We start from the raw sequence: 24,125 nt of genomic DNA on the forward strand, positions 1-24,125 counted from the left end.
AGCATCAACAGAGAAAAGCCGAGGAGAGGAAGAGGAGACGCTGGTCGGCGGCACCAGTCAGTCATGAGAAGCAGTGCGGTGTGGGGCTCTGACACTGAGCCAGGCTGTCTGGAGGAGAGGCAGAGGTGAACCTTGGGAGGGGAAAAGGACATACGGAGCATCTGGGATAAACGTGAAGCAAACACAGACTCAGCTGATGCCATGGGGGGCTCTCTCAGCCAGCACAGGAAGGGCTCCGTCAGCTCCCCGCGGAAGAAGAGCAGCATGTAAGACGAGATGCTTCATTGTTTTTGTGTGCAAGTCATTGATGAGAAATGGAAACGCAGAAAGGCAGAGAGGCTCCAAAATAGCTGAGTATGTGCAGCTGATCAATGGCAGTCAATCAGCTTCCCCTTGGTTACTTGAGATTGTGTTGTCGTGTGTGTGTGTGTGTGTGTGTGTGTGTGTGTGTGTGTGTGTGTGTGTGTGTGAACTTAGCGCCTCTGTATTGGGGAGGGGAAGAGGAGGGAAAGATGAAGGGTTGAAGGGCAGTGCTGGGACCTTGAGCCAGGACTTTCCCATCCCAGCTCATTAGACTGCACTGCACAGAGCCTCATCTGTCGTGCTGTTTTGAATACTATTTAGGTATTCAAATCCAAGGAAAGAGGGAGCGGTAGAGCCGATGACATTAGCAGAGAGGCTAATGTAATGAGCATGAGCTGATCAGGTCATGCTCCTGAAATTAAGACTTAGCCTTCCTCTCAGTGGTGTTGACATTTTAGCGGTAGTATTTGTAGTTATAGAACAGTAGAAGTGGTAACGCTGCTATCGGCTATAAATTATGTAGCTGTGACCTCAAATCTAAAGTGGTATTTTAATCATACAAGCTGCACATTTTATTTCTGTCTGAGCAGGTACTCCCTGTTCTGCTCATGATGCAGTGTGTCTGACATCTGTAAAGTACTGTGTGACATATGAACTACAGCTGTCCGGAGCCTTCGTCTTGTCAAAATAAGAGAACAGGAATAAAGATGTTGCTGCTGAGGCGTGTGGAGCTTAAAAGCATTTAACTGCCACGCTCCCTCTTCTTTTTCCTCTAATCCTTTGTAACAGAGAGTGAGCTCTTTCACTTTGTCCTCCGAGCAGATCTTTTAAAAGCTTCTGTAAGCCCCTTATAGTCGAACATTTTCTCTCGACGCATGTTAACGTACACGCTGAGCCAGTGTTTTCTGAAATATCCCCGTCTTCACTCTGTGATGCAAGTCATGGAGAGCAGCGTTTGGTAACGTTATAAGAAGCAGTGCCGCCATGCACTGAAGCAGATGTTGCTTCTGAGATGATAGGGAAACACTGTGAGCGACAAAAAGGCAAGGATGTGAGAGCTCAGAGTCACTGAACAAAGCCACGTTACAGCAATGTTCTTTGTTATTTGGGTGTTTTTAAAAGTAAGCCTACTGTAGTCTTCTGCATTCAGCTGTGTTTGTGTAAGGGCAGGTGGGGGGTTGGGGTCATCCCTGTGGGAAAACTGGGAAGCCAACCGGCGGTGTGGGATTGCAGTTTTCAGCTTCCGCTCTAATTTTAGTTGGCTTAATTATCTGTTTTATGCCTTAACTGGAACAGTCTTTGATGCACAGTGCGCTTCCTGTTCTCCAAAAACCCCTGAACATCCACGCAGTCCCTCATTTGGGAAGAAGCTGACCTGCATTTGGAACTCATTTCTTGCTGCAGTGGTATGGATTCAGGCCAGTGTGGACTGAACAAGGCTTCTTATCGTTAGAGAGACACACACACACGATAGTGAATACACAAGGAAAGGCACAACATTTGAAGACATAGATTTTAATTATGCATTAGAATACACTGACTGAACTTGCAAGCATGAAAGTTAAACCCACTTCAGAATAATGCAGAAGTAAATGGCTGAAAACCCTCATTGGCACAATATTGTTATGGATGATGTTGATATCTCTGTGTTTGAATTCACAGTGGAATTTAATATAACTATTTGGCATTTTGAATGGAAATCATATCTCACTTAACTGGATTTAAAAGGCAAAGAAAATAAAAGGAAACATCATAAAGTAGAACAGTAGGGGGTGTGTTGTCTCCCTGCCCTGTGCATGTGTACAATGAACATGCACTAATGTCTGGGAATTGTGTTCTCTTGTGTCCCTGTTGTAGCCACGAACAATAGCTCAGCTGGTGTCTGTACATGACTGCTCTCTGGTAAACCCCTCCTCTCTTTTGCTCTTGTTCCCTCATTCTTTCTCTTTTTGTTTTATAGTGCCACTGTCAGTTAAGTTGTTCTTGTGTACAGTAGCACGGTGAGGGCTTCAGCTCCATTCAGTGTGACTCCGTTCACTCTCGGCTAGCTTCCTGCTCTGATAGCTGCTAATTGGCTGTTCTCTATTAAAAATTCAGAGATATCAGTGATGTAAACGCAGTTGTTCTTTCCCGAAAGCACATCACTGACTTGGGAGCATCAGTCTCTCCCTGCATATTTTATCTCTGTGAGCCGGCTGTATCCTGGATAATGCTGAGCTGCATTAAAGTATAAAAAGCAACGAGAGACAGTAAATATCAGTTGCAGTGTTACATTATTTACCTCTGTCTGTTTGGAAGAGCATGTATGGTGTCTATATATGCACGTTTTCATAGTGTAATACACTTGTGACCCCCCCGCCGAATGGTTGCCATGGTGAAACCACCGATACTGTCATCTCTGTTGAAGCTCCCGAAGGTGACGTCAGAACTGCTGCGTATCTCCCTCACTTTCTCTCTCCCGTCTATTCTTCCCTCAGCTCTTTTTTTTATCTTCATCAAGGTATCATATCACTGAAGGGGTGGTTGAATCTAATGCTGCTAATTTTATATGTTTTGTTTTCCCAAATGAGGAATCTGTGTGAGGCTGTGTCCAATAATGACCACTGGGTGGAGCCATAACCTAAAACAAAAGCAAATATGACCCAGCCATGCTACCCTGACCAGATTAGATGTTGCAAGTCATCACACAGACACAGTCATACACATATATATATTCATGCCTCTGCCACACACAGCCACATTTTCATTCCGTGCGTGGCAGACTGTAGTCACATCAGAGCATAGGAACATAATTCACAACTTCCTTTTGTTATGAATATCTTTTGTGCTGCTCTCTATCGAAACCAAACAATACTGACTGATACAAGCATCCATGTAGTGTTTGTTTGTCAGCATGTATCGTCTGTTGCACCAGAAGACATTAGTTTGAAAAACCTTTTTTGGATTAAATAGAAAAACCTTAATGAAATATAAAAGAAGCCATTATCAAGTATTTTATTGTTAGAGTGATTATTACTTCAGGACAGACATCTGAGTGATTAAAAGAAAGACCCTTTCTGCATCAAATGTGGTGCCACTTTAAGGAAAACACTAATCATGCAGGTTTCACTTAGTCATGCTCTTGTACTTAATATGCATGAAGAACAGTCAGGCAGAGAGGATCAAGGGTCTGATGTGTATTACATTCACTTTTGGATGAACTTTATGCTTTAAAAAAAATCAACAACGTGTAACTGGGATAGTTATGCTAGTTTACAGACACATGGCCTGACTTATATCGTAAATACTGACACTGACAGGTTTATTACATTCTAGGTTTGCTGTTTGACGTGTGTGCTGTGTAAATGTTGATCAAAGTAGGCACATTTAAAGCACATTTAAAGACATCACTTTCCACATTTCTTGTGACTTGTACTTGAAACAGGGCAACTGCCCAAGTCTAAAATTAAAGGACTGAAAGCTGCCATTAAACACCACAATATAAAAATGTAAGACAGACAACATAATGACAACTCTGTCAATCGTAGCAATGCTGTGTGTAGAAATGTGCAGCTGTCTTCAGGATGGTGCTAGAGAGGATGACTGACATTATAAATCAAAATGTCTCATCCTCCTGGGATCAGACCAATCTGCACATAGGATATGGAAAGTTGACATTTTGGCTAATAGGCAGGAAAGCATCTGTAGGGCCCAAAATGGAAAGGTGCTCAGTAATTTCTATGCAGATCTCACCATTAGGTTGTGATTTTATTGTATCCACGCTTTCCTGTTGATTGAACTTGAGGAAGAACGTGACCAAAATATCATTAGTCCTGATCGTCTGGGGATAAACCTGCAGCCATGGTAGCTGCTGTGAGGCTGGACATGTACAGCACAGAGGTGCCCTGAGCAAAATGCTCACAATGCGACACCAACATGCTGTTGTTGATATTTAGCAGGTACAATGTTTACCATGTTCAGCATTTTAAATGAGCACGCTAGCAGTTGCTAATTTGCATCAAGCACACAGTACAGCCGAGGCTGATGGGAATGAGTTAGAATTCATTTTTACAGGTTTCCAAATTTCATGTAGCTCCATCCTGTAGCTGAAATATTCAAGTCTGGGCCAGCTGACAGAGCAGCATTACCATCCTAGAACTAGCACGTCTAAAAATAATCACAGCAAATTTCATGTAAATCCACCCGTTCATTTTTAGGATACCTTGTTATGGATCTAATTATAGGCCAGTGGAAATGTTGACCTGATGGTGGTGCTATACGAAATGTCAGCCTGGCTGGCTGGCCTTCTGTCATCATGGAGGGGATTGAGAGCAGAGATAAACAGTCTGTAATAGTTGAGAACCTTCTCCAATTCCCTCTCAGTGTGTACACACAGATAGTTATCTCATCCAGTATCACATCACCTCTGTTGTGGCTCATAGATGTGCTTATCATTTCTGATTTATTCTTAGCTCATAACCACATGTGTTGCTATCAGTCAAAATATAATTGATAATAAAGGATTTGCATTTTTGCTTGATTAACTGACAGCAAACTCACATAATAGCCAGTATTGTGTGTGTTTGGTGTAATATTTCCACATTGCAGGTCTTTTTCTTCAAAGATGGCAGCTCTAGATCACATATGGGTGTAGTGTGTATATGTGGGTTTGCAACTGTTTCACTGTGTGCTATTTGTGGTTTCAAGGTATTACATAAGAGCTGATTCTTCTCCCTTTTTCTGTTTTCCTTCTTCTTCTCTGTCTGTGGTCTGGAATATTCCCACTCTGTCCAATCCTGCATGTTGTCTCTCTCAGCGTACAGACACGTGTTTTCTGTGTGTTATTTTATGTCCAGAGGCAAGTTTACTGCTTGAAGGTGCAGCAGAGTAAACTGTCTCTGCAACACAATGAGGAGGGGGGGGATTGTTAGCTTGGGGCAGATCATGTCTTCTTGAAGGCGGACAGGTTTGTCTTCTCAGCTGTACTGACTGATAAATAAGGAAACAAAGGAGCGAAAGGAGACAATGTCAGGAATGTTAAAGAAAGACATAAGATAATTTCAGATTCCAGTCCTGCCCAGAAACTCACTTTCTTTACCTTTCCTTGCTATCTCTTTGTCTCTCACTCCCCATTTTTAATTAATGCTGTTTTCCATCTGCCTTGCCTCTAATTTGCTCCATTTTTCAGTCCAGCTATCACAGATGGAACAGAGTCTCTTTCTCTGTGTTCACCAGTGTGTGACATTATTTTTGAGTGTGTTCGTGCATCTATTCATCTCTCTGCCTGCCTGCCTGCCTCAGTGGACCAGCTCAGTGTTATCAGCGGTGGAGCCTCTGCCTGTCTTTCCATGTTTTTCCACATGTGAGCAGTAAACAGCAGGAAGGGAACCTTAAAATGCAAATAACAACAAAGGCATCTCCACTGCCTCCTTTTTTTCTTTCCCTGTTGACGTTATTCACAGTGGCGAAACCATCCTCCCCTTATTAAATTAGTCACGGTCCATGTTTTTTCAAAGAACACATCTCATGTGGCCTAGATGTGTGTGTGAGAGAGAGAGAGAGAGAGAGGGAGAGGGAGAGAGGGAGATGTATAAATGTGAAAGCCTGGACTTAAAGTTACATAAGCCATCCGTGAACAGCCTCAGAGGCACATGTGTGAAAGTGTGTGTGTGATCAACAGTGAAAGCTTTCATCCAAATGGCTTTTCTGTCAGTGTGATCAGCAGTTGCACCGTTATTGTTGAAATCGGGCTCGCTGTATTGATTTGTTTGCTGTCTGGCCTGGATTTTTTTCAGTGAACAATAGATCCTCTCCAGCTTTGGTCACACATCATGCAATCAGATGTTATCTTGGTAGCACATGTACAGGATACATTCTTAGTCCTCAGTCGGTTGATTTACATGAAAAAGTTTCTTCAGTCCCAGTTAAATAAGAAGAGATGATGCCTGTTTCAAAGCATCAATGATCCCAAAGGATTTTGTGTTCCCTGAAAGCTGTTGAAATGTAGAGAGAAAGGGCTTTACAGCGTTTTACTCGATAGTTTCCCAAAAGAAGGATATTGCAATGGTGTGAGTTCAGTATACACTATAAGCTTTATCTCTAATCCAACGTCAATGCCTTACATCTTTTTAAAATGTACTAATAGGCCATTGGATTTCCACTCTTCCGGTGCCCTGAGGTCTCCTCTCTGTTTCCCCGGTTTCCCTGATTCCTGGCCTTATAGCCACATTCAGGAGGAGGGTTTAGTAGTTATTCTATTCTGGCAGCTCCAGAGCACACAAGAGGTCTTAGACACTGATACAGCTGCTTTTGGAGTAACCATGGCAACTGCCACAGCACAGAGACGCGCTCTCACAGCTGGACGGCTTGATCCTAAACTTTTCAGTAACAGGACAGAGTTTGTGGGTTTGTCCCCTGAGCGTTTGGAAAGGTTAGGTTTGCCTCCTGAAGTAGTCCGAGATGGTCCACCTCTCAGCACTGCTGTGTGGAGAGGAGCGCAGATCCACATCGTGTCCTCAATCTCGTGTTAATAATCGTGTGTTTAACACTGTACATTTGCTGCTTGTTTGTATACTTTGTATAAAAACTCTTAAAGCAGCATTTTTTTTAACTGTTTAGCTGATAATATGAATTGGTCAAACTTGTTATTGTTAATTGTTCAACAGTTAATCAGCTAACATTCCTATGAAACGTCTGGTAGTCTATTTTACCCAGAGTAACCAGTCGCTGTTTTGCCTGTTAAAACAGGAAACATTGCCTCTCCTCTCCCCCTCTCTGCCACCGCAATCGACAAACCCTAAAAGAATCGGGGAGGGGGGAGGAACACTCATGAGAGCGAGTGAGCGAGTTAACAAGCATGCGGGAGCAGAGCGAGCCGATGTCTGTCAACCAGCCGATCGTCCATCCAGACAGACAGGGAGAGGGGAGGGGAGCGGAGAGAGGAGTGACTACTGATGCTCCAGTAATCTGCACTGTGTGAGTCAGTGCTGTGGAGAGCAAAGCAGGAGCAGCAGTGTGAGGCACATTTCTCTCTCACGAGCGTCAACAACGCAGAAGAGCAGGATGGGAAAGCTGAGCGGCTAAGAGGAAGTGAGCAAACCATATAGAAAGCAAGCGGGCCAGAGGCTGACGATAGGAGGGAGAAAGGCAAGAAGACAGAACGACGGCTTCTTTTCGAGAGGCTCCTGTTTGCAGTTGGACAGAGGACTGTGGAAGACACTGAACCTGACTGACAGCAGCGACAATCTAACTGGATCTAACTAATCCAGAATAATAAGAAGAAGTGGTTTACAGTTTAATTTTGGAGGTGGCAGCAGGTTTGAGACTCAACGTCGTGCAGGGATGTCCTGGTTGTCTCCAGTCCAGTGGGCCAAATGGACATGGTCAGCAGTGACTGGGGGCGCCGGGGACGAGGGGCAGCCCGGACCCAAGGATGATGGAGAGGACAAGTAAGAGGGATAGGCCACGATGTTTGTGTGTGTGTGTGAGAAAGAGGGGGGGGCAGCTAATGTACAAGTGGGCCTGTATAAGAATAAGAGGCTAGAAAATCTGGAAGGGTAGGACTGATTTTCTGTATTTGCTTCAATTTAAACAGCACTAGATTGATTGTGTGCATGTGTGGGTGTTTATGTGATGACTGCAGATTCCCCTGAGTCATACTGACAGGTGGTGGATATACACACACATAGAGAGCTACACACACAGGCAAACTCACTGAAGCTGTGTTATAATCTCAGATTCTTTCCTATGCTGTGGATCCCTGTGAGTGGGTCATGTTGTCACTGGCTAAAAACAGATTCTTAGTCAAAATACAGATACTCAAACTACTGTTTTGTGAGCCCCTACTTTGTGTACACCATCCTGTTTCTTTATGAGACACCAAACACTGAGGATCTGACTGTCTAGGCCTGTTTTTATGTGTGTTTGAGTGTGTGGAGGCTGTTTTGCTGTTGGGAAGCAGTTGCTGAAAGTTTGGGGGAAGGGAAAAGCCACAGTTTCCAAAGCTTTTGATTCCTTTTCTGTCCATTTCTAGTCTCCAAGTAACCATCCAAGATCGCAGGCATTGGGGCCGTCACTGGGATGTGACTCAGTGTGTGTGTGTGTGTGTGTGTGTGTGTGTGTGTGTGTGAGTGTGTGTGTGCAGGGTAGGGGGTGGGTTATTAGGATTAGCTCTGGATGGTGGTGTTTGTATAGTGCTCCAGAGTGTTTGAATGTATTTGTGTGAACTGGTATCAGTGATGTAGTGCGGTCGGGTTTTGGCAGTGAGAGCTTTGTTCCCTCTTGTGCTGTTTTGCATTAGAGTGCGGACGTTTTGATGTGTGTTCAAGTGGCTGGCAACGGGCACACACGCGCACACACACACACACACACACACACATACATAAACTCTCATTCTCCATGTCTCTCCCTTCTTTTTTGTATCTCCACAGTTTGGAAATAAATTAGGGCTGGGTGTCTAGGCAGCTGACACAGCAGACCAAAAGACTGTGATTTGTGTGTGTGTGTGTGTGTGTGTGTGTGTGTGTGTCTCTGAATGAGCCTGGTAGGACAAAGTGTGTCCTTATTGAGAGGCAAAGGATGCAGGTGGCCTTGTGCATATATAGGACTTCCCTTCCTCTCCTCTCCCTTCCTCTGACTTCCTTAAAAAATAGCAGCCTGTTTATTTTTGAGCTGCTTTGAACTCTGAGATCTATTGTTTTTATGTCACTTTAAGAAAACAGAAGATTGATATTGGAAAGCTAACATCAGTCTGTTAGAATACGACACACAAACAGGCCCTGCAATGTTATTTGTGCACCATTTGATAACTGTTTGTAGCAATTATATGTAATTATTCAGATTGATCAACAGTTTAAGTGCCTCTCTGTTCCCAAAGACAGTAGAGTGTTGTTTGACGAGCATTGTTACAGTTTCAAACCAGTCTATGTGATGTGTGGTTATGCTCTAAATCCATTCATGAGAACATTTATTTTTGTTTCATGGATTTTGTTTCATTTTGTCAGTTTCAGTACATTCAGCAACTCTCTAAACACTTGAGCTTAGTTTATAGCTTTGACCGCTCCGTTGCCGTCTGTTTGTATGTTTCTGTCTCTGTGTTTTGTTGGTTGTGACAGGCGTTTTAAGGTCCTCCCTTTCCTTTTCTCTCCACAGTTCAGACTCAGAGGGGACATTTGAGACTCCAGAGGCAGAGTCTCCAGGTGTTGTGAAGCTACTGAATCAACTGGACAACTCCAACCACACAGGTGAGATGGCCCAGCAGTTTGGCTGACCCTGTGCTCTTATACTGGTCAAACTGTGACACACCTGAGTGTCGACATTGGATTTTTCACAGGTAGAGCTGGTTATCAAGCCTCAGTACTTTTTTGGTACGAACTGAAATGTGTCTGTAGCACAGACTATCTACAGCTATGGAGCACCGAACACAGATGTGAATGTCTGTTCAGACTGATGATCTTATTTGTTTAATCTCTGATCAGATAAGCCCTGTTTAATAAAAAATTTAAACGTGTGTCTGCTTGTGTTTAGAAATTAAAGAGTAGCTTAACATCAGACTGAAAAGCACTGCTTCGCTGTCCTCTGTGGTTGAAGGTTTGGAGCCTTTGGGTGTGGTCAAAGTGTGCTCTGGTGCATCTGTAATCACACCCAAAAGTGATGTCACAGTGTACAGGGATACATCTCTACATGTACATAGTTTATTAGCATTAGCACTGAACATTTTCACGAAATACCTAAGCTGGTACTTTTGTGTGAAAATGTCCACTGTGATGAGTTTACCTCATAAAATTGCCTCATGACTCATATAAGGACAGAGAGTGAGGTCAGACAGCTACACATATAGAAAAAATATTTTATTTCTCACTATTAGCAGTAATACAAGATAAATGGCTTTTACCATAACCCCAGTTGTATCATTAGTACTTGTTATCAATATCTTTTTGCCCATGGACACCATTACTTCTTCTACAAATGTGATGATCGTCAACAGGTTGATAATGATTATTTTCGTCAGTCTTTATGTAATTCTGTCATTGCAAGAACCCTTGAACTCCGCTTGTGCTTGTGCTTGGCAGATGTACGTTAAAGGGTCGGTAAATTACAAACAAACATTTTCTCACTTACCTCCAGTGTCACAGATAGTTTTAGTTTTGTGTCACTCCTTGTCTTCATTATGTTGTTCACAGTCGACCATAGTCTCACCTTTGAAGATCACGCAGATCTTGGGTCAGCTTACGGTCATCTAATGCTGACGCTGAGTATGAAAAGTTGTCAGAAACGTGAAAATGAGCTCTCCTCTGTTAGACACAGGTGTGCTGATAAATGGGTAGTAGATGAATCTGGGCTTTTTGATGCTGCCAGAGAGCCTTACTGCCTCTACCCCCTCCCCTTCACCCTCTCTACTGCCCTGCTTTCACGTACACAGACACAAGTACCACACGTTACCATGGTAAGAGATAATATGGAGGGCATCTTCTGTGCTGAAACAAAATGCTGCTATATCACTGATGTTTGCAAACCTCTGCGTCTCTATCTTTGTCAGTTTTCATCAACAGAAGTAATTGATTTTGACATGTGCTATACATGTATTAGGATGAAATTGGTCTGCATTTTTTGGATGACTCAGCCATTTGAAATTAGACACGTTTTGACCACAGTATGTGGGCCGCTGTGCCAGATAATAACAGAGATTAATGTGTTCATCATTTAATCTAGTTTGCAGACAATAACAGTCTCCTTTTCATGCTAAAAGAGTCACATGCTCTTTACAAAATGTGGGTTAGTTTCATAAATAAAAGATCAACTGTGTGGAGAAACTGATATTCTGGTTCACTATAATTACACTCCAGCGGTTCGGGGGGGTGGGGGTCACTGTCTGTTCATGAGAGCAACCTCAGGCCACAATCTAGCTGTATGAAATATTGAACCAGGATGTAGCTGAAACCGTAGACAGCTGTTTGTTTACCTGCGTACTATCTGTTACTCTCTCATTGGTTCTTCGTCTCACTTCCCTCTCTGTCTCCCTTTCCTCTTGTACGCCGACTTGTGAATCTATAATAAAGCCTGATGTTGTTTTTGTTGCTAGGCCACGTGGTGGCGTGTACACTGCATGCCTGGGTGTGGTTCCTCTACATCTGCTCCCTGTCTCCAAAGGGTGTGTGTCTGTCTGAAAGTACCCAGATTTTGGGCAGAAGCTAACATAAACTTGCATAAATTGAGTGTAGGAATGTATGCATCCTGTCTGGTAACAGCTTCTCACACCGTCTGTCATGACATTCAATCATTTTGTGTGTATGCTGAGAAGAAATGCAGCAAGGGCCACTTCAGTTGTATTTTTTTGTGTAGTTGTGTGAGTTTTACAGTGTGTGTGGGTGTGTTTTTCAGTAACAGAGAGTACTGTGTTTCAGCAGCAGTGTGACTCAACAGAGACCAGCCTGCTGCTGTGGTCTTTAGCTAGCTGCTAACGGGACATGTGAGGACGCAGGATGTGAAGCGCTCTGAGAGGAAGCCAGCAGTCATTTTAAGTGCTCTAACAGAAGGAGGAGAGGCCATAACTTCAAGATTATTCATTAAAATCATTAAGTAGCCACAGAATGGGATGTTGGAAGGATTAAGATCTGCTTTTTCAGGGCTGAGTTGGCCCTGGAGTCTCCTTCTACCTTTCTGATATGAGCTTCTCAGTGGCTATTGGTAACTCTGTCATCATCTGAAACTCTGTATTGTGGTGTGCCCCAAGGGTCTGTCCTGGGTCCTATTCTGTTTGCTTGGTATATTTTCCTTTGGTCAGTTAATATCTAATTTTAAAGGTATTTTCTATCACTACAATGCAGATGATATCCAATTATGCATCTTGTTTGACCCTCCTCATCATTCATCATTATTAGGCTTTATGGGGCTTTTTAGCAAGTTCCTTGTTTATTTGTTCGGCCCTGAAGTTAACTGTTCTGGTTCACTCTCAACATTCCCATAATGTCATTTTCAGTAGCAGCAGGTTTTTCAGCTAAAAGCTCTAAAAACCCACCATACACACATGTACACCATACCTACTCAGCACCAACAGACAATCTGCAACTGCTAGACATGTAAATATGCAACCGTTTGCTAACAAGTTAGCCATATTGAATTTAAAGGTGGTGAAATGTCAGTGTTTGTTTCTGCTGCCCCCAAGTGCACAAGAACCATCAGGTTTAAGGGTAAAAATGACCAGTTCATGGGTCTACAACCTAAATAAAAAAAATTTCAGCATGAAATTTGAAGACCTTTAGTCACCAAGCTCCTATTTTTGCGCCAGTCAGCTTTGTTATAAGTTTAGAAAAAAAACGTTTGTTTCTGTTTCCTCTTCCATTAAATTTTCCATTCAAAACCGGTACCTGCTGGTACTTGAACCCCTACTTCATCTGCCGAAGCAAAACACGCCTGGATTGTTTACAAAGGTCCAAAATTCTCCCATTAAACTAGTGACCAGGTTTTTTAAAAGGTCTTATGTGACACCTCTTTTGGGTCAGGCACCATTAGAGACCTACTGCAGCCCTACTACTCAAAACTAGAGGAGACTGTATTTTTGATGCTGTGGCTCAGCTTTAAAAGACCTGTTTAGATTTGCCTTTTTAATTCTTTCTATTTATGTTGTTTTCCTCTTTTTATTCTTCTATATCTGTATTACATTTTTTAGTATTATGGACGAGCACATTGTAATGAACTTAGTTATATACTTAACATGCGTACTTTTACCCCTTTTACCCCTCTTCTCACAGTTCTTCCTGATGTTACAAACCGTTTTCTGGACAAGAACTCCAACCAGGACGTCAGCCTAGTTTCATCCCAAGACGTTGATTCCCTGAACAATCTCACCGGCTCCTCGCCTAATGACAGCAGCTTAGGTTTGGACCAGAATCTTAACCTGACCCTCGGCAAGATATCTAGTCCTGGAGAAGCCCTCTCCTCCTCCAGCCCTCTCCCCCAGCCTCAAGCCCTCCGGCCCCCGTCGCTGTCCGTCCGTTCCCCACTAAACAAGCCCGATCCCTCGGAGGTGGACGATGAGGCTCCGGTGACGTCTGACTCCAGCCCGGACTCAAACTCGATCCCCAGTCATGACATTTGCGTGGATCCTGACTTGCTTAATGGCAATGTGAACTCTGACACTGCACTGTCGAACACAAAACTGACCTGCGAGACCAACAGCACAATTATCACGTGAGTACAACATCAGAGACAAACACACACAAAGGCCAGTTCTCTGAACTAATATGACTCACAGATTCTCAAGCTGAACAAATGCTGCTCTCTCTTCTATGGCCATGGGGAACATCAGTGAATACTCGCTATTGTGCACAGTGAACCTGAAGTGATCAAAATGTTCCCGTTTTAACCAAGTGTGGTGGTCTATTGTGTGTTGTTTCTGTCCTGCTCTCACTTGTTCCTCATTAGTGTTATTATAGTTTTTAATGTTTTTATTGCTTTTAGTTCTCATTCATTGTAGAATACCAGTTTACTTTTATTTTTGTTGTCAGTTTTATTCCTTTTTTATTTATTTGCTTGCATTATTGCCAATTTGCATATTTAGGACCGTTTTTCAGTGTCCATGTCTTTAACAAGGACAGAAACTGAATTTACTGAATGATAAAGAGAAGTTAAAGTGTCAAATGATGCCCTCTTGTGGTGTTTTTCAGTGAGATTGCTGTCGAGGAAGGTTTGTTCATCTGCAACACAGAACAGAAACAGGGTCTTTTAATTGATATATGTAATGGGTTATATCCTATAGGCAAATATATTGTGTATAGAATCCACACTCTCCTTTGTTGGAGGGTTTGTCTGCAGTCATTTCCATGTGATGGCTTTTTTGCTTCGCACCCAAAAGTATTTAAGATATTCATCCTGAGTCATAGATCATCTGGGATTTTGTCCAGATAATAAAGGTACAAAGGACTCATCAACTATTAATCCAATTATTATTTTTAAATCTGCTTACTTACGTTGGTTTGGAAGTTTTGGAACATTTAATTTCACTTATGTTTTCAACTACATTTTACTTTCCACTTTCTCTCACCTGTCTACCTTTCGCCTTTTATTTACTATAATTTATTAACTATAATAACCCTGAGCTCACCTCGTGTTTCACCTAACCCCTGTCCCGTCCTCTCCTGTGTCTCCTTCTTCCTTCAAAACATGTCATTCTGTTTCCCTTCTCTCTGTGTGGCATCAGGACTGCTGAGCAGGTCCATTTCCTCTGTGTTCTGTTGTAAGTACTATATAAGTGTATGTCCAGGTGTGCGTGTGTTTGTAACGTCAGTCCTTGCTGTAATACAAGTCCAGACTCCCTCCACAGTCTTTTGTGTCATCCACCTGACCTAAATTTTCCTTCGATCACAAAGCGAAGGCGATTTAAAAAAAAAAAAAAGAGAGAAAAAAGTGTATAGAGTAGATTTAGAAAGTAGAGGAGAGAGAGTTTGTAGAAAGTCTGTAATTAACCCTAATACACTCTGCAACTGTTTTTGCTCTTATTTCAATTTGGCCACAATCTCTTTCATTAATCTGCTTTTTCTCCTGTGGAATTCAGCACTTTTTAGCAGAGCATGCGACCTCACAGCGCACACACAGAGCAGAGCAGTGAGGTCTGGCTGTAAGGCTTTCTGTCTCTCTCTCGCTTTCTCCGCTCATCATTACACCTGCCCACATATTCACACACACACACAGGTATTGATCTGGTTAGTGTTGACACTGATGTTGTTATTGACCTTCATATTCAGGAACTCCTGTAAAGTGAAGCAGAACCAGCCGATGCAAAAGGACTTCAGCGGGCAGGTACGAATATTTCGCAACATCTGACTCACGTGGTCGTATTAGTTCTGGATAAGTTCCATGCAGTCAGTGTGGTTGATTTATATTTTTTTCTGTTTAAAGGATGACCATCATGGGGACCATGCCACCGACGAGGAGAAATTGGCAAGCAGCGGCGGTGTCAAACCAGACAAGGACGAAAGCAGTGAGTAAACGAGTCAATGAGGATTGATTTTAATGTTGTGCTCGTTAACACACTGAAACAGGACTGAATAGCTCCGGTATTACTCAGCTCAGCAAGGAGCTGCACTGAAGAGAAATCCAATAACTGGAGGTTAAAGTTTAGACAACATTCCTTAGCTTCACTCGATCAATACTGGACAGCGAGAAGGTCATCTTTGCCTTACCATTACAGAGACACACAGCATTAATCATTAACTTTACACATGATTTTGCACTACAGTGAAACTCTGTGTGACTGTGTAGGTCACAAGCGTGACAGTAGAGTTGTTCTAAGCAACAGTACGGTATGTCTGTGGCTGTCTGTGGCCTGCTTTGGTGTGATAAAACATTCAGATCACACAGGTGCCTTCAGGCTGCATGTGACGCAGCTGTAGTGTCTGACTGGTCTGATCTTATCAGGCCTCACTGTTATGGATGTTGCGTAACAGTGCGTCACTGCATCAGGTGCAGTGGCCCGTGGTTTTATTGTCTCTAAAGGCACGATGTTTTTTGGGGTTTTTTGTTTTTTTTTTACAGTGAACATTAGCAGGTTTTTTGGCTTTGTCTGAACACAGGCAATTCTCCAAGATTGGGGTTCATACAAAGTCTTGAAACTCTGGAAAATGCTTAAGACATAATCTGGTGTCTGTCATTTTAATATTTGAAATGAGACAATCCCATTGTCATGTTTGCTTGTTGTATCCTGGTGTCTTACACACGATAATGATAATGATCAGAACATACAATCAAAGAAAATATGATAAATTAATAGATCTGACAGTAAAATAAATTATACTGATGTATGTATGAAGGAATTCTGTTAGCTTTATTTTTTGCAGCTGCATTTGTAGTAACAAGTTAGACGTGATGATAAATTCTTTGGGAGTCTTGACATTTTTGGTTTAGATACCTTGAAAGTACTTGAAAATTTTACTCTTAAAAAGCTGTACAAACCCTGCAAGATGTACTGAAGTGATACTTATGAGTTTGAAACAGACAGTACACTCATAGATATCTGTCGTTGTAGGAGGAAGTGCCTTGATGCTACATCAACAAATATTTTAACTAGTCATTTATGCTTATTGTGTTTTTCCAGTTCAAGACTGCCATGTGACATCAAAACCTGATGACTCAGACTGCTGCTTTGTGGTAAGAAAATATGGCGCTTCATCATTTATGTCCTTTTCCCTGCATGTGCTGTACTGCGCTCATATACTGGCTATTATTTTAACACATTTTGCATTGTTTTATCTAAGCAATAAAAGCAACTGTGTTGTGATGCCCCCGCTGGCCACTTGGTGGGGCTGAAATACTCTTTTATCACTTTAACTGAACTGTCATCTTCAGAGGAAAACAACAGTCCCGACATATCCTGGCGTTACGCTTCACTTGTCACTGTAATGTTTACATCGGTACATTGTGTTCTGCTCTTTGTACCTCTTGGTAACGTGTATTTCTAAACTGTGCTGTGATGTAAAGACGTAATGGACCACTCAGTTTTGTGTTACGAGCCGCCTGCGTTATATCAAAAGCAGCACTATGATCAGCTGCCTGACATGATGACTGCACTGTGCTGTAGGACAGCAGGAAGTACTGCGCAGCGTCTGCCACCATGCTCATGTACTCAGGTGACAGATGGATTTAGATTATCATTCAGGAGATTAGAATATGACTGTCATAATCCAGGGAAGGACAAAATGAGAGAGGAGAGAGACAAGGGGGAGGAGAAGAAGAAGGATTGAGATGTGTAAGAACGCTGACTGAAAGGCAAGAAGGGTATGGGGTTAAAAACTGAGAATGAAATAAGAGCAGAACAGAGAGAAAGAGAGAGCAGGCAAGCAGAGACACATGGACAAATATAATATATTCAGCATAAAATGGCAAGTCTATTATTAGTGTAGTCTGTCTTTGTCTCAGTCTTGTCTGAGAATGGATATATGTCTCAGTGGTAAACCAAAAAGTCGTAAATTGTGGTTTATTACAGAAAACTGTGTTAGTCTTCCTCTGACTGATGGGTATAGTGTAACAAAAAAATAATTTACTGCACTGAAAATTAGGATTTTTTTAAAAATAATTTGCCAAAAGAGAAGGTAGAAAGATATTAGACGACACATTATTAAACCACAAACCAAAGGTGACAATGTGAGAATGTAGTTTTATGGCAGGATTGGTGTGTGCTACTTGCTAAACTGAACACTGTTTTGTTTTGTGTTTTCATGAATACCTTATAATTGCTTGAAAATTGCAGGTGGGCTTACCCCCCAGTATACTAACTGATAAAAGATGAAGGCTGACACAGGTGATTTCTCTCCTCTCTCAGCAGTACGAGGACCCATGCAAGCTGAAGAAGAAGTCAGGGGGAAGTGAAATGGAGAAAACAGGAAGTCAGGTCCTGGATTCCATCTGCATCAGTGAGGCGGAAAAACAGGCCGTTCTCACCCTCATTAGAGAGGAGGTACGCACTTTCATCACCTCCAGCATGAGACGGGCCACCTGTCTGTTTATTTTCACCCAATCGGATCGTGTAAGTGTTTGACAAGAGTTCTGCTCACAGTCGCGTCTCTTTTCAGATCATCACTAAAGAGGTGGAAGCCAACGACTGGAAGAAAAAGTGCGAGAGCAGCAGACAGGAAGTCACTGAGATGAGGTTAGAAAACATGTTGCTGTCATGGACGAGTGATCACTGATTGACTCTGAGGATGGCCACTCAAATATTAACGCAATAAGATGGTACAAAGGGGATTTGTGCTCTGTGCATTTTATTGTTCCAAAATTAGTCACAAATTTCCTCCTTTTTTATTCTTTATCTAAGTAGATTAAAACCAGCTGTGAGGTTTAAAGTGTGTTGTAAGTCTTAGTGTGGCCATGTAGAGGCTATCCTAAAGGCCCACTAGTCTGTCATAAGGTAAAGTAAGACTCATTGTGTGTTCTGTCTTATAACAGGAAGATTGTTGCAGAATATGAGAAAACAATCGCTCAGATGATCGGTGAGTTGAAATGTTACAGAAGATACAAATCCACCAAAACATTTGAACTGTGTAGTCTGGTATACAGAATAGTATACCTCTGAATACATCCCTGTTTATGTGGTAGACTGAATACAAAAATAAGCTATTTATTTTCTCCTTTGCTTCTCTCAGAGGATGAGCAGCGCAACAAGCAGGGTTCCCAGAAGGCTTTGCAAGCTGTGATGGCAGAAAAGGAAGTCGCCCTGGCAGACCTGAACTCCGTGGAGCGCTCTCTCTCTGACGTGTTTCGGCGTTATGAAAATATGAAGAGCACCCTGGAGGGCTTTAAGAAAGTAAGGGGTTAAAGGACAAGTTCATGGCTCAATGAAAATGTCAGTTTCAAGTGCCGTGGTGATCAGGAGCACAAATCGCAGTGCTGTGAGCGGATTAAGGTCAGAATAAGGTCGGAGGGTATACTGTGATTAGGGGCAGTGTTCACCTAGAGGTGAAACAAGCCGGGGGTTACATTTAAGGTCACTAGATAAATCTGGCCCCCAACTCAGTGAATATTAAATAGTTCTCTTGCTCAGCAACCGCTGCAGAAAAAAAAAACCCTCCATTAAAGCAGTTTACCCTCGAATCTTGACCCCCATTTGATCCACAGCTGTTTTACAGCAGCTGTTCATGGGCAGACAGAGAGCTGTGGTTGTTATATTGGCCAGCCTCCAGGAGTAACTGTGTGCAACTACAGGAATTCAGAATGATTAGAAGAAGAGCCTACAATGTTTAGAAAAAAAGTATCCACGAAATAAGAAAAAGTGACTAGAATTACTGCTGATACAAGATTAAAGATACAAGTGGATAATTTTTACTTTTACTTGATGAGACAAGTATAAGGATACATCCCCTTCGCTCAGTGCAAAGGTGACTGATAAATAACATTGTGTTTGTTCTTTGTTTCCTCTTACAGAATGAAGAAGTGCTGAAGAAGTGTGCTCATGAGTATCTGGCCAGAGTCAAGCAGGAGGAGCAGAGATACCAGACACTTAAACTCCACGCTGAGGAGAAACTAGACAAGTACGTACGGGACTGAAAGGAAATCTAATGATCTGTGAATACTTTTCAGGTTTGCGATGCTCCTATAAATATATAAAACATCTGTTGATTTCCCTCACTCTCCTCACCGCTCAGGGCCAATGAGGAGATCGCTCAGGTGCGTACAAAGGCGAGCTCAGAGAACATTGCGCTGACGGCCAGTCTGAGGAAGGAACAGATGAAGAATGAGTCTCTGGAACAAGCTCTGCAGCAGAAGGTAACCGGCATCCTCATGTTTCTGCACGCTAATTGTAGGGGAAACCTTTAGCTCGTAACAATACACAAGACAGCGTATTTACCTTTTTTTTTTTACGCTGTATTCTTCCGCTCTGATTTGGCATATAGAGATGTATTAAATGTGTGCATTTGTTCTTTTTTGTGCTGTCATAGAATCAAGAGATTGAGGAACTCACCAAGATCTGTGATGAGCTGATTGCCAAAATGGGAAAAATAGACTGAGAGACACCTCCTGTGACTCAGCCACCACCGTCCCTCCGGTCCTGCCTAAAAGTGACGCCCTGTGCATGCCCCCAGCTGAGAAGCAGCTCTCGTACCCTCTGCCAGCCCTGCATCACAGAGACTGCTTATGTACAGATGTCTAAAATAACTTCCTGTATACTACAATTGCACTACTTGTGACCAGAATATAGAAGTCTGTGTACATGCTAATTATTGTTTGAGCTGGGACTCAGTATATGTATGTGGTCACTGTGTTTTGTTCACATTTTTGCCATTTATGAGGCCATTTGGACCTCCTGTGCTGTCACCCATCATGCCAGTGAACAACAACAACAACAACAACAACGTGCTTGTGATTCAAATTAAATTCCCAGCAGCTTAACAGCTAAAGTCCCAGCAACTCCAACAGGATGACATCATGCAGGCTGGGTTTGCTTTAGAGTTACATTCAGGCATATAGTCTATTTTGATGGGCTTTGACAAGGATTGTTTTATATTGAAGCAACAATCCATAAAATGTATTTTTCTATGACGCAAACAAGGATTTTACTTTGAAAGAGGGAAGCTCAGGGTTATTGTGTGAGGAAGAATGAGGTCAAGGTTACAGTCAAACTGCACAAAAAACTGGAGGAAAGGCTTTAGGATTATTTGAGGAAATACAGAAGAGGTCCTCAGAGGCCTTGGTTTGTTCAGGAGTGACGCTGACACCACAAGTGAGTTTGGACCACATGTCAGTGAAACCACAGCGGCAAATAATCGACAGCATTTGCTTTACAGATGCTCACAGAGAAATATAATAGCCCGACAATCGTAGACTTTCCCGTGATTGTTTAAATTCTGTGGCATTAAGTTGTCCGATTTACAAGTAAAGAGACAGAGCAAAATCAACTGCACCGCCTTACGTTGAATTTCCTGTGTTAAGAATCCTAAACAACTGGAAAAAGTTCAGATATAACGACTCTAAATTTTGGTTGAAGATGTTTAAAACTATTATAAGATTAGTAAGTGCTGAAATTTTTTTTAACCATCACTGTTTCACAGATTGAGTGTACACAGAGGAAACAATGACTTCGGCAGGTTTGTAAGAGGTTTTGTCTGCTGCTTAGTGTGATGAAGATGTAAGTATTTACAGCACTGCACTAGTTATTCAACAGAGAAATATGTTTCTTCGCATGTTTATTTTCATAGTTTTGCATTTCTTAGAAAGCAGATTGTTTTACAAACACACCAGTGAAACTAATTGTGTCTGGCACAGTGCTTCAGTAATGTCTTAGTAAGCAGGTTTCAGTGAGAAGATTTCAGAAACGGTGCCATTATGATACCTGATTATTGAGTAATTATTCTTTCAACACTTGCCTTTTTCTACAGAAGAAATGTTGGGTCATTTGGAAATGTCTTTCCATTTAGCAAAATAAGCCACACCTTGAAGACACAACACACACTACTATTTTCCTCAGTACACTACAGTATAACATTTGCAAATCTATGATTTAAATCAGGCAATATTTTGTTAACAACACTGAAACAAAACTAAACATCTGACATTAAGTTCTAATTACTTTCAGTACTCAGTTCTATGGAGTCTATTAGAAAAAAGGTTTTAATGTCTGTTGACCACCATGTTGATCCACTCATGACTCAAACTCACTGACGTGCCACGGTTTATATTTGTGCCATTCTAATGTCATGCTATCTTTTATTACTCAATTGGTTTGTTTATGTTTTATAAAATATTGATTTGCCACTTTAGCCCCTTTCTTTAATTATTGTTTGTATTTGTAAAGTAGTGATGGTGATCTCACACTAACAGCGTGAGCGTGTGTACATTTGCCTGAATAATTATAAATATCATTTGTTCTGCTTGAAGTTTTTCTTGTGTTTTTGCAAAATGTTCATGAGGATTATGAATTCTTACACCACGTGTGTTTGTGTGTGTGTGTGTGTGTGTTTGTGTGTGTGTGTGTTGTGCTTTTTCAGTATGTGGGTTATGGCCTCAGTTTCAGTGTCCTGGTGAGCATGCACAGTGTTTACATCTTACATCATACACAACCTAACACACACACACAGATCCCAGTGGAGGCTGTGTGGGTGATTAATGACCTCGAGCTTTTCTGGTAGCCTCAGCTTGATTCTGCATCCACACTGTGAAAACTGTCAGTAGTTTAAAACAGTGTTGTAGAATCAGTACTCTTAGTGACTTGTGTTAATCACAGAGCTGATGGCTTAAAAACACTGAACTGTAACTCCCTGTTAAAGCTCGCTCAGTTAAGTCCATTACCACAGGGTGCTGGCTGTGCAGCATCGATGGAGATTACGGAGATAAGACCATAATGCCCTCAGACACCTTCCTATTAGTACGACCCCCTCCTGCTCCACCTCATCCCCCGATGTCCCCACCATCACAGCCTCCTCTCAGCTCATCCACTCCTTCTCTGGACTCTTGAAGACACTAGTGAGCCGTCAGCCAGCTGTCATGAAGACCGCTCTCACCCTGCTGCTGCTGCTCGTCTCTCTGGCCTGCCACAGTAAGTAACCAACACTGGACTTGGGGGGGGGGATTCAGCAGTGAGGAAAGATTTTGTTGATTTGCTTTGCTGAGAAGTGACAGGTGCTATAAAGGATTGTTCTGTCCAAAAAGCAGACAATGTTTGAAGAGTGGTTAAAGTCAGTACAATTTGGGACACTTGGCAATAAATCCAGCCTGCATGGTGGAAAAACCTGCACATTTGTGAAACCTTACAAGTTGTTAAGGGTAATAGCAGCTTTGATTGTTTGCAAATGCGTCGGTCATAAATTTAAGGAGTATCAAGTCAGGTGGTCTCTCTTGCTCTGTCTGTAAAGGCTACGCCCTCAAATGTCACACATGTGTGGCGTCCAATGAGGATGACTGCAACCGGCAGGGATCCACTTCCTGCCCTCAGTACGCTGACGCCTGCTCCACCATCACAGGACCCAGTGAGTAAACACACACCCAGGAAAACATGCAACCCAAGTTTGATGTGGTTCAATCAATCAATCAATCAATCAATTCACCTTTATTGATCCCCCAAGGGGGGAAATTCCATTTTTACAGTGGTGGGGAAAGTGGGGGGAGAAAACAAGAGGAGAGAGAGGGGAGGAGAAAAAAACATGCGACACCAGACTGTACTCATGTGGAGTGCAGTGTGGGACCGGTAAAAAAAACCTCAGCACATATTTTTGCACATCACATGACAATAACAACATGGCAACAGGGGATGGGAAAAGGGGAGTAGAGAATTCCAGCACCGCAGGAGGCAGGTCGCTGGCTACAGCCCCGTGCAGGCGAGCCCTTGGACCACGCCCCTCGTACTGGAGGGGTGGAAGCTGGCGAAGGCGTTGGATATAGGGCAGGAGTAAGTCCCGATGTGTTTGCCCATCAGTTCCCAAAACCCGCCTCAGTTCATTCGCGGTCGTCGGCGATAACATGGCGGTTGCCATGGAGACGTCCCTGGTCCGGTTCCAGATAAGCCAACAAACACCAGGTGGATGGGGGAGTGATGGGGAAGAGCGTCCCAGCTGCAGTGCACTCAGACGGGAGATTGTTCAGACAGTGACCTTGGCCAAGGCCACTGCTTAGGGAGGCCAATTCAGATTAGGTGATTTGGGTTCGAGCGAGACAGCCAGTACTGTAAAAGTGTCACTAGAGGTCATCACAACACAGCTAGTAGTGTTTGAAAAAGTGTTCACGTATTAAGATTAAATGGCCTTTTTATTACGCTGTCAATCGTCTGTTTTATTTTGACTTACTTTTTTACAGACCTCTGTTGTGTGTATGTGTGTGTGCAAGAAGAGTGAGAATTCACCAGGTTCACAAGTGGTCAGCCATCGGTCACTTTAAAGCAATTTGACTGTGAACATCTGCCGGCCTCTCTGTGCTTCCTTTCAGACACCGTGATGAAGTCGTGCACCTACAAGGCTTTCTGCGACAAAGCCAACGGCGGCAAATCCGGGGCCAAGATGGAATGCTGCTTTGGTGACGACTGTAACGGGCCCCACAGGAGCCACAGCCACGGGAACCGCAACAGCGCGGGGGCTCTGGCCTGCAGCCCCGTCCTGCTGATCACGGCCCTGCTGCTGCGCATGGGCCTCAGTCAGCTGTAAACACCACCAGTGGTTCATTTCCCCCAAGTTTACAGAAGGGATTTCAGTGGCAGTGAAGGAGTGTGGTCTGTCTTAGAAATACAAGCTTCTGTTCAGCGCCTTCAATTGTGTCATTTTTTTTTTATTGTCATACTATCAACTTGAACAGTGACCTCATTTTCTATAGCAGCATGATCACTTTCAGGTGACGTTGAGCTGTAAAGCGACTTGTGAACCTGGAAGCAT

The 24,125-nt window shown here is 42.7% G+C and overlaps 2 protein-coding genes across 4 annotated transcripts; both read left to right on the forward strand.

Moving 5' to 3' along the window:
• Window positions 1-21,609, forward strand: LOC139203532 (transforming acidic coiled-coil-containing protein 1-like). 3 transcript variants are annotated; one of them, XM_070833328.1, is made up of 13 exons: window positions 1-266; window positions 9,433-9,524; window positions 13,032-13,470; window positions 15,024-15,078; window positions 15,178-15,259; window positions 16,373-16,425; window positions 17,597-17,731; window positions 17,847-17,923; window positions 18,220-18,263; window positions 18,417-18,577; window positions 19,195-19,301; window positions 19,416-19,536; window positions 19,710-21,609. In XM_070833328.1, the coding sequence occupies exons 1-13, from the start codon at window positions 202-204 to the stop codon at window positions 19,776-19,778; spliced, it is 1,500 nt and encodes a 499-aa protein (XP_070689429.1). In that variant the 5' UTR covers window positions 1-201; the 3' UTR covers window positions 19,779-21,609. The 3 variants fall into 3 exon arrangements, with proteins under 3 accessions (XP_070689429.1, XP_070689427.1, XP_070689428.1); XM_070833326.1 differs by lacking the exon at window positions 1-266 and adding an exon at window positions 7,579-7,730; XM_070833327.1 differs by lacking the exon at window positions 1-266 and adding an exon at window positions 7,579-7,730 and having other exon boundaries at window positions 17,600-17,731.
• A 642-nt stretch (window positions 21,610-22,251) lies between these two features.
• LOC139203396 (uncharacterized) lies at window positions 22,252-23,900 on the forward strand. The gene is made up of 3 exons (XM_070833101.1): window positions 22,252-22,303; window positions 22,593-22,733; window positions 23,686-23,900. Exons 1-3 carry the CDS (start codon window positions 22,252-22,254, stop codon window positions 23,898-23,900), a joined length of 408 nt encoding a protein of 135 aa, XP_070689202.1.
• Window positions 23,901-24,125: the final 225 nt, after the last annotated feature.

This window comes from Pempheris klunzingeri, chromosome 7 (assembly GCF_042242105.1).
Source record: "Pempheris klunzingeri isolate RE-2024b chromosome 7, fPemKlu1.hap1, whole genome shotgun sequence".
Lineage (NCBI taxonomy): Eukaryota > Metazoa > Chordata > Actinopteri > Acropomatiformes > Pempheridae > Pempheris > Pempheris klunzingeri.

Bases quoted from the DNA above. Each gene is read 5' to 3' on its own strand.
- LOC139203532 (XM_070833326.1), top strand. From the start codon at position 7,624: ATGTCCTGGTTGTCTCCAGTCCAGTGGGCCAAATGGACATGGTCAGCA. The intron at 15,260-16,372 runs GTGAGTAAACGA...GTGTTTTTCCAG, and splicing joins ACCAGACAAGGACGAAAGCA to TTCAAGACTGCCATGTGACA. The intron at 19,537-19,709 runs GTAACCGGCATC...GTGCTGTCATAG, and splicing joins AACAAGCTCTGCAGCAGAAG to AATCAAGAGATTGAGGAACT.
- LOC139203396 (XM_070833101.1), top strand. From the start codon at position 22,252: ATGAAGACCGCTCTCACCCTGCTGCTGCTGCTCGTCTCTCTGGCCTGC. The intron at 22,304-22,592 runs GTAAGTAACCAA...GTATCAAGTCAG, and splicing joins CGTCTCTCTGGCCTGCCACA to GTGGTCTCTCTTGCTCTGTC. The intron at 22,734-23,685 runs GTGAGTAAACAC...GCTTCCTTTCAG, and splicing joins CTCCACCATCACAGGACCCA to ACACCGTGATGAAGTCGTGC.